Below are 12,036 nucleotides of genomic sequence, written 5' to 3'. Positions count from 1 at the left end.
TATTAAAGATTTCAATTTGGGAATTTTATAGGCTTTGTATTTTATCACATTTCTGAAATAAATGTGTAAACTCTTTATACATTTTTTTATTTATTTACACAGAGACAATGTACAACACTTCATTAACCTTTTAAAAGGATAGATGCATGGTACCAGGTTATAGCAAAAATGGCAATTTCCACCTACAGTTCCTGGACAGATTGATGTAATTTAGTATGATTTAACAGATCATGACTTAATGAAAACTCAGTTTGGTAATTAATTAAATACATATTTTACATACATACATATACCTTTCTGTACAATGGAAATATTTTACTTGCAACTTCAGATGAGACAATTACCAATAGTTACACTTGTATATAACTTTTATCTTATTTGAAAAATCATTTCAACTTTATTTAGCAGAAGATATACTGATAAAGTATCAGTATATGTCTGAAATAATGAAAACAAAATACAAATTAATTTTAATGTAATTACTTTGAAATATAACAACCCAATTTTGAATTAAATTAATTTAATTGGATCATAGTTAGATAGAAGTAAAAATAAATTTTGCTTGATCTTAGATTTTTGTTGAAAATCTTTAATTAGGATCCAAAGATTATGAACCCGGAGAAGATGGTGTCATCATCTTCATCAGCAAACAGCCCATTGAACAGCTCTCCTCCAACCACCTGCAGCCACACTTTGTCCCCCACATCCAGGTGCAGCACAGCGCCCCCTGCTGCCTGGTCCTCGCTGGTCTGGTAGTTGTCCGTGGTGTGGATAATTTTTACCCCATTCTTCATTAGGGCCACTTTCACGTTTCTGGAGAAGACGGTGATGTGGTAGGTGAAGAAGTAGGCGCCAGCTACGGGGCACGTGTATCTCCCTGTCTGTGAGTCGTAGTGGTTCTGTTGATTGTAAATAATCTTGTCGAACCGGATCGGCAAGTTGGCTGGTGGAAGTTTACTACGTGCTGTGAGTCCCACGGAGAAGGCGCTTTTGGGGATGACAGGAGACTCTCCCTTTTCGCCGCTGTCACCCTTCTCACCCCGAGCACCCCTTTCGCCACGGTAACCAATGTTTCCTTTGTGACCCGGCACACCCAATTCTCCCTTAGGCCCTGACTTACCAGGGGGTCCCAGTGGCCCCTGAATACCTCTGTCGCCTCTTAGGCCAATTTCCCCCTTTGGACCATGTGGTCCTGGTGGGCCTAAATCTCCTTTAAGTCCTTGGGGTCCTGGCAAGCCAAGTTCTCCCTTGCTTCCTTTTATGCCAATTGGTCCCTGTATTCCTTGGGGCCCCATTTTTCCAGGAGACCCCTTTTCTCCATTTTCTCCTTTTTTCCCTTTAGGCCCAACATTACCAATAGCACCTGGAGAGAATGAATAAAGAAATAAATAAAAATAGGAGTGAAAACTGACACTCATTACAAGCCTGCGTGTATTTTTTAATCATTTTACATGACAAATCAATACAATGCCGTATGTAACTTTTAAAAAGGAGCATCGTTTTCAACATTTTTACACCAGTTCTGGTGGAAGAATTTGTGGACAATCATTAGCCATGAACCTTACTAATCTGGACTTCAGGGTAGAGTGGCAAGAGGAGATACTGTTTATGGCAGAAAAGCATAGCACATCACCCTGAGTACACCATGTGGAAAATGGTGGTGGCTGTGTCATGGGGGGATGTTTTATGGGGGGGGGGGTTTCTGTCAGCAGAGACAAAAAAAGGTGGTCTCTGCTGATAAAAGATGCATGTTGGCATCTTTCATCAGCAGATAAAAAGAAGATGCATGTTAGCTAAATACGAAACAATCCTGTAAAAGCTGTTTGAGGTTATAAAAAACTAAACATGGGTGTGGATCACTGCAAGTGCATGTGTTAGACCGGCCCAAAGTCCAGACTTTACTCTCACTGCGAATCTGTTTCAAAACTTGCAAGGTTCTGTTGGCAGACATCTTTAGGTGTTCAAAACTGGTTAGAAACATAGATCTGTAATTTCAGTGAAAGGCAGTACTTTAAAGTATTGGCAGTTCACTAATCAGGCTAACTCTATAGTAAATGTTGTGACGGTGTTGATGACACACTTTTAGATTTTTATAATGAGAAATGTTAAAAGCCATGAGATATTTCTTTTCCTCTACAAATTTAGACCCTGCTTCATAATGGTCTGACACATAAAAGTACGATGACATACATTCGTCATTGTAAAGTTTCTAATTGTTCTTCAAGGGACATGAATACTTTTGGAAGACATTGTAAATGGTAGGTACTTCAATGTAATGCTTTAAAGTAAACAGATAATTTAACACCAACAGAAATATATTGGGTTTTATTCTTTTGCAATGTTGTTATTTTTAGTACATACCAGTGTCTCCTTTGGCTCCTTTTAGGCCATCGGTACCAGATGGTCCCGAAGGGCCAACTTCACCTTTACACGAAACATCATTACAAAATTGTTTTTAAATGTTTGCAATCAACACTTTGACGATAACATATTGAAACACATATTCCACTTTATTAAATATGGCTCAAGTCACATTACAGTCAAGCCTTTAAACAGTCTTCTTCTGAACTTGCCTGGGTCTCCTTTGTCCCCTCTGAGTCCGTCTCTACCGTCTCTCCCTGGTGAGCCATTGTGACCAGGATCTCCTGGTATTCCAGGATACCCACAAATGCAGCCTTTACTTGGTGTTTCTTCCTCTGCCACACATCTGACGACCAAGAGCAGGAGCAGGAGAGCAACCCTAAAGCTTATCTGCGACATTGCACATACTGTACTTTTAGACTTTTAGAAGCTCAAGCATGGCACAGAGTAACTTCTATTCCCCAAAAGGCTGACCCCGAGATCCTCCATGCAACAGTGGCAAAGTGCATGAGAGAAGCCAACGATTTACAGGCTGGGCAAAGCTTAACAAATGCATCCTCATTGGTCACTGTTTATGGTTTAGTTATTGACTGTGCTCCATTAGTTATGCGTGGCCTGTGTCCCTTCAGATGCTTCTTTAGTTCGTCTGAGGCTAATAATAAGCTCATAGTTACAGTGTCTGAGAATAGGAAGGTAGAGAGGACCAAATAGTTTCACTTGAGCTGCCTGTCTGTGCAGAGGAGAAAATAAGACATTAACCCTGGGCAAGTAGTTACATGCTTTGTCATCTCACTGGCAGATTTCATATTAATTTATTGTACAGTAAAAATAATCTGATGTATGAAGTGACCTTTAGATTAAAAAGCTGTTGCCTTTTGGTTTGATGGCCCACATTAATTAGACTTTGTTTACTTGTCCAGTGTTAACAGGGTTTTGGCTTCATATGTGCCATTAAGAAAGAGCAACACAAAGATCAGCTGGCATGAATGGGATCAGAGGCATTCAACTATGAATAGCTGTGGTCAAAACATCCTGAATCCACCTGCTTTTCTAATTAATTTAAAACTGTTTTTCCCTGTTGATATCGAACAATCATGGCAGCTTGCGTCAATGGGTTTTGCTTATTTTGTTTTCACCTTCTCCCAATTACGTTTAATTATGGTGTTGTTCAATTCATGTGTTTGCAGGGTGTACAAAAATACGTATGCACTTAAAATGTTTCAGTTTTTTTCACATTACAACCACAAACCTTAATTTTATGTCCTGTATAGAGGTGATGAAAGAAAAATGATGCATGATTTTTATACTTTTTTATACCTAAAATCTGAAAAGTGTGGCCTGCACCTCTATTCAGCCCCTCTGAGCCAATGCCATGTATAGAAATACCACATCCTGCTTTCACAGCTGATAGTACTTCAGGGTATATTATATCTCTACTATCTTTGTACAAGCTGAAATATTTCCACGTTCTTTGTATTTGTGCCATACCTGTTACATTTCCAGATCTTCTGAGATAAGATATTGTTTTATAACCTAAAGGTGCTTTAAACCCTGACCTGTCTGCTGTGTTCCTTGGTATTTATGATGCTGATTTATGAATGACTGATTAAGATATTTGGTTGCTAACCCCTGTAAGTTGAGTTTTTTTTTTGGACAACATCTTTCCTTTTCTTTCTCCAAATTAGAATTACATGTTTGTATACCTATTAAGCTCGGGGGCCTGCAATTAAAGCATCTAGTTCTATAAATTAATTTTAAAAAACTGGAAACCAGGTCTTTGATCATTGTAATTTGGATTTTGGCAACATATACACTCAAATGATTCAATTCCTTCCCCTTCATTAAGGAAAGATGAGCCTTCAACATCATTAAAAAAGCATTGAAAGATTTTATTTCTTACTCATGCTGCTAAACAAAAGGTTACTGTTACTCTGGCTCGAATCAGAAACCAGCATCCAAATAATTGTGCTGTACTGCAGACACTTTATTAGATTGTGCATGGTGAGCAGAGACAAAAAGGATGGCAGCAAAGGAGGAGTGGGAACATAAAGCCAAGATATGAAAAAAAGCACCCAGTGCTTGCAGTGAGCACACAGCATTCACCTCACCTCAGGGAAGACAAAAATGCGTATTCATACTTTATTTTTCCAGTAATCCTTCTTACACACATCCACATATAAATAGATTTCCAAAATACAAACAGAACACACATAAAGAGTGCACAATCAAGCAACATGTTTACCTGGCACCATGAACCTTTTATTGTCAAACCTGTTGGCTACTGCACATTCACATGTTACACCGTGCACATATTAGACCCAGCATGAACAAATATGTAACAGATAACAAACGAGGGCATGGCTCAGAACAAATGACGCTCATCTATAATTTAATACCAGCAGATCAAGGACCCAGCCTTTGAAGTCCTATAACCAGGCACAACGTGAGGTTGATTTGGTTACAGAAGAAACAGCAACAAGTCTTCAGGCAAAACTGCAGAGACTTTGTCACTGATTGAGCCTTGCTAGGATTAAGGCTAAAGAATCACACAGGAACAAAATAATCTATGATCACTAAAATATAGGAAATATATAAATAACAATACGCCATGCCTTAACAGTCACTTTGAGTATCTCTGTAAACAAGTGTACAGTACAGATGGCTCTTATTGTATTTAGTTAAATAAAACCAAAATACACATTGTGTAACCAAATAGTATAATACAGAGGTAAGAAGGCAAAAAAGGAGAAGAAGCATGAAGACATAAATCTGCAGTGTAACTGACATCATTTTATTAAGAAGTGAAGAAAAACCGTGTTGGGCAAAAGCAGCAATTACAGGGAAGTTGAGGTTAAGATGGCAGGCGTGGCAAAGCTTAGGAGAGTTTTATTTTAGGGCTACAGCATTTGTGGGATTAGTAGAAAAACAAAGTCTGAGATCAAGGATTAGAGAGGGGGTCTACATGATCTGACGATGCATACCATAGCCCGTCATGCCAGCCTGGGAAGCGCCGCGGTTGCTGCCCATCTGCAGGCTGATCAAACTCTGCCCTTGGCGCAGCTGCTCTTCAGTAAACTCTCGTCTGTACCCCTGGGCTTTCCTGCGTATGTACATCAAGAGGGTTAGTGGGTGTGTGTGAGGACTCTGAATGTGGGTTTTTGATGTTTTCAGAGTTTTTTTTTTTTTTTGTACCTGTGGAACCAGTCACGGTCACCTTTGTATTGGCCGTCATCCTTTGTGACAGCCAAACTCCCCAGAGCCATCAGGGTTCTTTGCACTGCTGCCAGGTCTTTTCCTATAACCAGCAAATATGCGGAAGAAAATGTTCGGGTCAGATAATAGAAAAGCTAAATAAGAAGAAATTACCCAACATTCAAAACACCAAATGTGAAGATAAATTAACAGAAAATGTACATAATAAAATATGGTTGCAGCGACATCATGTGGGAATGATTTTCTTTAGTAGAAATAGAGAAGATGATCAGAGTTTTGGGGGAAATTGGATCCATAGGTACTGATATTTTTTAAACATGTTCAGTGTATTTTGTTGAGTCTTTACATGACAGACCAACACAAAGATGAGCCAAGCTGAATGAAGGAAATGGAGGAAGAGTTTTCAGATTTTCAGTAATGAAAAATGTTGCATGCATTTGGATTCTTTCCAAACAGCTTCCTTCAGAAGTCACCCAATTAGTATATTATAAGAGACCATAAGTCTCTTAGTCTGTGTAATGTAATATTATCATAAATACACCTGTTCTGTGAAGGCCTTAGATATTTGAAAATTCCATCTCCACTGTGGAATATGGTGGTGGCAGCATCATGATTTGGGGATGTTTCTTTTCTGCAGGGTCAGGAAAGCTGACCCAACCTGTTAGAAGGTTGGATGAAGCTAAATGCAGGACAGTCCTGGTAGGAAAACCAGGCAACTGATAGGAATAGAGATCCGCCTTCCAGCAGGACAGCTCACTGTATTAAAGTGGCCCAGTTAAAGTTTGAACCTCTCCATCCAATCTGAGTGAAATTGGGCTATTTTGTAAAGATTAATGGAAAAATATCAAGCTACATATGTGAAACATGCATCTAAAGGGCTGCGTTTGTGACTGCATTTGTTACTGCAATAAAGGGTCCCTCTACTAGAGACTGAATACAAATGCACAGAAAACTTTTCAGATTTCATTTGTAAAAGATGATATGCTACTTTTTCTTCAACTTCAAACTTACACATAACTTTGTGCTGATCTGTTACATAAAGTTCCAATAAAATCCAAATTTAGATCGGTGGAAAATCTTGAAAATTGCAGTTTACAGATCCATCCATCCATCCATCCATCCATCCATCCATCCATTCATCCATCCATCCATCCATTCATCCATCTCCTCACCTTCCCAGAGGTCCACGGTTTGAAAAATATCTGTGGTTGTGACTCCATAAGCTTCTGCTGCTTGCAGAAACTGGGAGATCTTCTCCATCTGTTTGAAGGCCATTTGAGTCTCAGCAATCTTTTTGATGGGTTCTTTGCCCCGCGGATAAAGACTGTTTATGAGTCGACAGAGAATCTGTTACGGAGGAAGGACAGAAGTCTGCCTTAGTCATCCTGCGAACAGAACCTTCGGCGCCAAGGCACGATGAGACTCTTAGTATTTGCTGGTATCTAATGTAATTCACAGGGTTTCAGTTGTTCTACAGAGTTTCTACTTTTGCTACTTAAAATTTAAAATCTCTGCCAGAACAACACACATATAAAGGCCAGCTAAAAACCTATATTTTTAAATCTACTTTTGCATAAATTTGGATTTGTTATTTTGTGAATCTTATCCTGAAAGGTGCTATATAAATAAAGTTTTACTTACTTACTTACTGCTCCTCAGGGAGGAGCACAAAAGGAAATTGAATTTGGCTTTTAAAACAGAAATTTATTTAAAATTCTCCAATAATTAAAAGAAATAATAATGCTACCTTAAATTAACTTGCAAGAAGGATGCTTTTTTAAGCGACTGCTTTTTTGTGAAGAAATCAACCAATTTCCCCCTGTTTTTTGCTTTCATTAATTTTTCTGAAAAATTTGTTTTAACAGGTCAATCTGCAGTATTTATCTAAAAGACACAGCAGCACACAGCCTGTTGTGAAGTTCAGAAAAATTAAGTCTTAACAACAATAATGTTTTTCACTTCTGAAAATCCCTAAATATGTGCTCAGAAAGACTTAGCAGATTGCAGGTTAAAATTTTATATGTTTGGTTTTCTATTTTTTGAATAAACCTTTAGTGAGTAAAACAGTTTTTCTAAATCTCTACCTTGAGAACAATTTTTATTAAGCGTAATAAGTAAGAGGGCACATAAATTGGCCATCATGTGGCAGCGCTATTATGTTGTATCTTAAATAATTCAAAGTATATCTATTTTAGGGACTGCAGCCGCTCACCGTTCCGTCCATCAGCCACGTCTGGAAGTTCTGCTTGCCCGGCTGCGGTTTCTCCAGGTTTCCTCCACACTGTGCGACTATCCAGTCCACCAGGCGCTGCTCCAGGTCAGGATCGTACTTCTGTTCGATCTTCTCCTGCACCTCCCGGCTCAGTCCGTAACTGGGCCCTCGGTTCGCCATGGCAGGCCTTCCTTAGAATCTATAGTGAACAATGTGTGGACGTCCAGCTGTCCTGAAGGAAGTAGATGTGACAGACTGAGTTAAGTGAGAATAAAAACAAAAACAAACTTATGCAAGGCATTGTGTGTTATTTCTCACACACAATGCGTTGTAAAAAATTTCCCATTTTGTCTTGTTACAGAAACTTTACTGAGATATTATGAACAAAACCAACAGAAAGCAGTGCATAGGAAGTGGAGGAAAGTGATGAGTAATATTTAATATTTCTTACAAATAAAAATCTAGAAATATGCGGTACATTTATTCAGCAGTAAATGTACATTTTGTATGACCTGCACTTCCTAGTTTGTCTTTAGCATCATCACTTGTTTTTATGCGTATCCTTGTGTTTTTAATCTGGCTGCCACTTTGCTTATCTTTTGTTGTGTGGGTTTGTCTGTACTAGCTTTACAAATCAAGAGACTAAAATTAAGAAAAAAATTGAAAAAAATAGCTCAAAGTCCATCAGATTGCATAAAGATTGTGGACAAAAGTTTTTACATAGTGCTGTTTGAGAATTTCTAGAATGTCTGGACTTTGACTGGACCATTACAATTATATTGGAGCTGTGGCTGCATGTTTCAGGTTGTCCTGCTAGAAGGTGGACCTCTGAACCAAGTCTCACTTTTTTGCATCATCCAACAGGTTTTCTTATCTTCCTGATCTTCCAGCCTCCCTTTCCATACTGAAGAAGAAAAGCTTACCCAGAGCATGATGATGCCCCCACCATGCTTCATCATGGGGATGGTGTGCAGAAATCTCTGAGCCCGCCACAGAACAGAACAGCTATATTCATACTGAAATAAGATTTCACAGGAGAATGTATTTCTAATTCTAAATGCTACTGGTTGCACTGGATTTATTTATTTTGTTAAACTGAAAACCACGTATAATTTTCCTTTGAATTCATATTCATTTCTCTATTTTATGTTGTTCTATCACTTAAAATCCCACTAGAAAACCTCGAATTTATGACTGTAATAAAACTAAATGAAAGTAGTGAATAATTTAGCAATCACTGCAGTGATTAATTATCACACGTGTAATTCTTTGAATTGAATATTTTATGTCTATGACTTTCACGAAATCTGCTGCACAAACCATCAAATCTGTGGAGGCAGTGAAAAAAGAAGGGTGTGGTCTCTTGGCTGCCGTCCCGAGCGAGGACAAGCCCTCTTATCGCCATGACAACAATCTAACCTGCTTCCGGCTGGCTGGGCGCAGTGATGCTGCTTCAGATGACCTACAGTGACGCAAATTAAATCACTGAATGTATGCAGAAACTTCACAATCGCACAGAACAGCCATGTTCACAGCTGATCATATGCATCACAACGTGCAACTGTGTTGTGCAAAATCATGTCAGATCCGCTGTGACGTAAATGTTATCTTTTCTGCATCTTTCGAAATGAGCAGCTTTTCCAAGTTAAAAAAGATTTTCTTCTAAAATGTTTCACCTTCCGGTTTTAGCCTTTGCAACGCATTTTGCTGTTTCTTCGAACTGTTTGAAAATATATATATATATAAAACTGCTGCGCACACAAAGCTGAGGCATATTGCATCGATTGCGTAAACATGACGCCTCACATATGGTAAGCACGCTGTCAGTAGTTTTCAAGAATGAAATGTGTCACTTACTGGAAAGGAAAGAGCGATCACTGATGTCCCGTATCCCAACACTGAGCTTATTCAGAGCAGAGGGCGATGATGCTGAGGTGCTGAAGCATCCATAAAGCGCAGGACGAGCGCGCCTCCGGGCCAGGCTGGACCTCACTCAGTCCGGGAGGGGCGACTCTCTGGGTTTTTATATGCACCAGTTCCACCAAGATGGGGCTGAGAGGTGGGGGGCTCCCTGCGGACGCTCAGCAGCGGAATGCGACGTGACTCCTCTGTCCCGGATGGCGGTCAGTGTGTTAGTGCCTGCTCAGCTGTGTGCAAAGTGACCCCCTCCAACCCTCAGCCCTCAGCAAGCAGAGGCCACATGAATGCGTCAAATCAATTGTCTGCAAGCCAATACTGATCAGCTCTGTGTCCAAAACAACCCCCACAATATTATCTTATCCTCAGAGTCAGCTAAATTCAGTTCAGTGATTTGATCACTGGCTCCTCACTCCCATTTATTTGCACAACTGGTAAAATAAAAACAAACAAAAAAAAACGTGTAAAAAAAATGATTGTAAGAAATGTTTCTTTTATTGCAGTAAACTGAAAAACTCGGAACACATTTTTTAATGTAAAAATATCTAAACTTTTCCAGTCCAAGCCTTTCAGAGTCGGAAGGAAGGAAGGAATGATACAAAGAAGTATTATGTGAAAAAAGTTGTTCGTAAGAACAGAGTCACAGATGGCACACCCACACCACGCCTTATAACATTTCACTTAGTCAAAGCAGAGAGAAAGATTTTGATCACTTCTCCTGTTGACAATCTCTACATTGTTAAGAGTTCTGGGTTGTCTTTTCCACAGTCTTCTCTTTCGCCAACCCCACAATCTTGTGCCAGTTTTATCATGTAGTTTTGGATATCTCACTGAAAGATTCTGTTGTAGTTCTTTAGTAGAACCCACCAGACCTTTTTCTTTGAACGTCTTGATACTTGAAAAGACGTCATGATGAATGCACTCAACAGGCCCACTGCATCACAGCATCCGCCACCATACTCAAAAGAAGCGGTAACATCTTTTTCTAAATATTCATTTTTTGTTTGACTCTGAGCCAAAATGGAGTGTTTGTCTTAAATGACCAAAGCACACGGTTCAAACCACAGTACCAGCAGAGTTTAGCAAACTCCTTGTGAAGGCATTTTCTTCCAACCACAAACAACTGGTTGTCATGTAGACAACTCCTTATGGTTGTTAAGGAAATTTGACTCCAGGATGCCCTTCTTTGCTGAGTTCTTTAATTCTGAGCTTTGTGAGTGTTTTTACTCCCCTTGGCATCTTTGTCACCGAGGCAAGACAAACCTTGATCCTTAAAGATTAATAATTAGAAGTTCCCCAAAATAAATTAGGAGCAATGTAAAAAAGTTTGACTACAAATGCTTGTATTGTTTTCAATTTAGAGGAATGGTTTGAGTTTCCAATAACTGTTTTTGTAAAAGTTATTTCTCATCATGGGATGTCTGTTTAATATGCTGTTTAAGTAAAATATATATTTTTTATTTTAAAGAATTTACACATCTTTACCAGGAGTTCCAGTCCATGAGGATGGCACAGTAGCTTCTTCCCAAAAACACTCTCATCCTTTCCCTTAGCTTCCTTCTGTAAAATGACAGTTAGACATAAGCATAAAAAATGACCGACTACAGAGTTCAGTCATAACTTAAAGGTCAGCGGTGCAGTTTAGAGGAGCTGAGAGAAAGTGGTTGATTTGCTCCATTAAACACAGAGCAGCTAGTGGACAATTACATGTTAATAATCAACTGTTCAGCTGCTCCGTTCAGTGACTAAAGGACAGCAGGATTCAGAAGGATGTGGAGAAAAAGAAATAAACCTGTGATGGCCACAACAAAAAAACCACAAATAGTAAAATCTCAGAGCCAAGATTCACAGGGCTGTCAGGATAAATACTTTGCACTTTATGTTATTGTTCAGTGATGATGTAAATGACACAAAAATGTCCTGATTTAGTTGTTTTTGCAGAAACAGTGTTTTGGGGTGAGATCCCATCAGGTTTTGTTGTGTTTCTCCAGTAACAGTATGAGATTTCTAAATTCTGTTTCATTTCTCATAAGGATGAAGTAAAAAACAACAAAAGCACTGGTCATATGATCCGAAATACAACTGAGATTAAAAGGTTCATGGGAAATCTGAAACATAACTAATCCAAAATGATTACTGCAACTTCATTTGTGCTGCTTCTACAAGTTTTAAAATGAGAGTGAAGAGGCAATAGTTGTGTATCGCACGATAAACTGATCATCTGTAAGCGACAGCATGTGCAGGAAACATTGTTAACATCTGATAACCGTCTTAGGAGCTGATGTTCTCAGAAATGAACATTAAATATAGCTATTTGAACACAAGTTTTCCAA

At 38.9% G+C, this 12,036-nt stretch overlaps 2 protein-coding genes across 2 annotated transcripts; both read right to left on the bottom strand.

Annotated features, from left to right (window-relative positions):
• Positions 1-2: 2 nt before the first annotated feature.
• On the bottom strand, positions 3-2,939 carry c1qtnf9 (C1q and TNF related 9). Its single transcript, XM_028004527.1, has 3 exons — positions 2,574-2,939; positions 2,362-2,424; positions 3-1,363 (listed from the first exon to the last, which is right to left on the bottom strand). The coding sequence occupies exons 1-3, from the start codon at positions 2,758-2,760 to the stop codon at positions 594-596; spliced, it is 1,020 nt and encodes a 339-aa protein (XP_027860328.1). The 5' UTR covers positions 2,761-2,939; the 3' UTR covers positions 3-593.
• Positions 2,940-4,470: 1,531 nt separating this feature from the next.
• tagln3b (transgelin 3b) lies at positions 4,471-9,937 on the bottom strand. The gene is made up of 5 exons (XM_028005865.1): positions 9,644-9,937; positions 7,787-8,018; positions 6,747-6,921; positions 5,554-5,656; positions 4,471-5,461 (listed from the first exon to the last, which is right to left on the bottom strand). Exons 2-5 carry the CDS (start codon positions 7,964-7,966, stop codon positions 5,320-5,322), a joined length of 600 nt encoding a protein of 199 aa, XP_027861666.1. The 5' UTR covers positions 7,967-8,018; positions 9,644-9,937; the 3' UTR covers positions 4,471-5,319.
• Positions 9,938-12,036: the final 2,099 nt, after the last annotated feature.

This window comes from Xiphophorus couchianus, chromosome 21 (assembly GCF_001444195.1).
Source record: "Xiphophorus couchianus chromosome 21, X_couchianus-1.0, whole genome shotgun sequence".
Classification (NCBI taxonomy): Eukaryota; Metazoa; Chordata; class Actinopteri; order Cyprinodontiformes; family Poeciliidae; genus Xiphophorus; species Xiphophorus couchianus.
This window is presented reverse-complemented; position numbering and strand designations above follow the sequence as displayed.

Excerpts from the sequence above, each read along its gene's own strand:
- c1qtnf9 (XM_028004527.1), bottom strand. The coding sequence starts at position 2,760 with ATGTCGCAGATAAGCTTTAGGGTTGCTCTCCTGCTCCTGCTCTTGGTC. Across the intron at positions 2,425-2,573 it reads AGGGGACAAAGGAGACCCAG|GTGAAGTTGGCCCTTCGGGA; the intron begins GCAAGTTCAGAA and ends TTTCGTGTAAAG. Across the intron at positions 1,364-2,361 it reads AGGAGCCAAAGGAGACACTG|GTGCTATTGGTAATGTTGGG; the intron begins GTATGTACTAAA and ends CATTCTCTCCAG.
- tagln3b (XM_028005865.1), bottom strand. The coding sequence starts at position 7,966 with ATGGCGAACCGAGGGCCCAGTTACGGACTGAGCCGGGAGGTGCAGGAG. Across the intron at positions 5,657-6,746 it reads AACCGTGGACCTCTGGGAAG|GAAAAGACCTGGCAGCAGTG; the intron begins GTGAGGAGATGG and ends TGCTGGTTATAG. Across the intron at positions 5,462-5,553 it reads GACCGTGACTGGTTCCACAG|GAAAGCCCAGGGGTACAGAC; the intron begins GTACAAAAAAAA and ends GTACATACGCAG.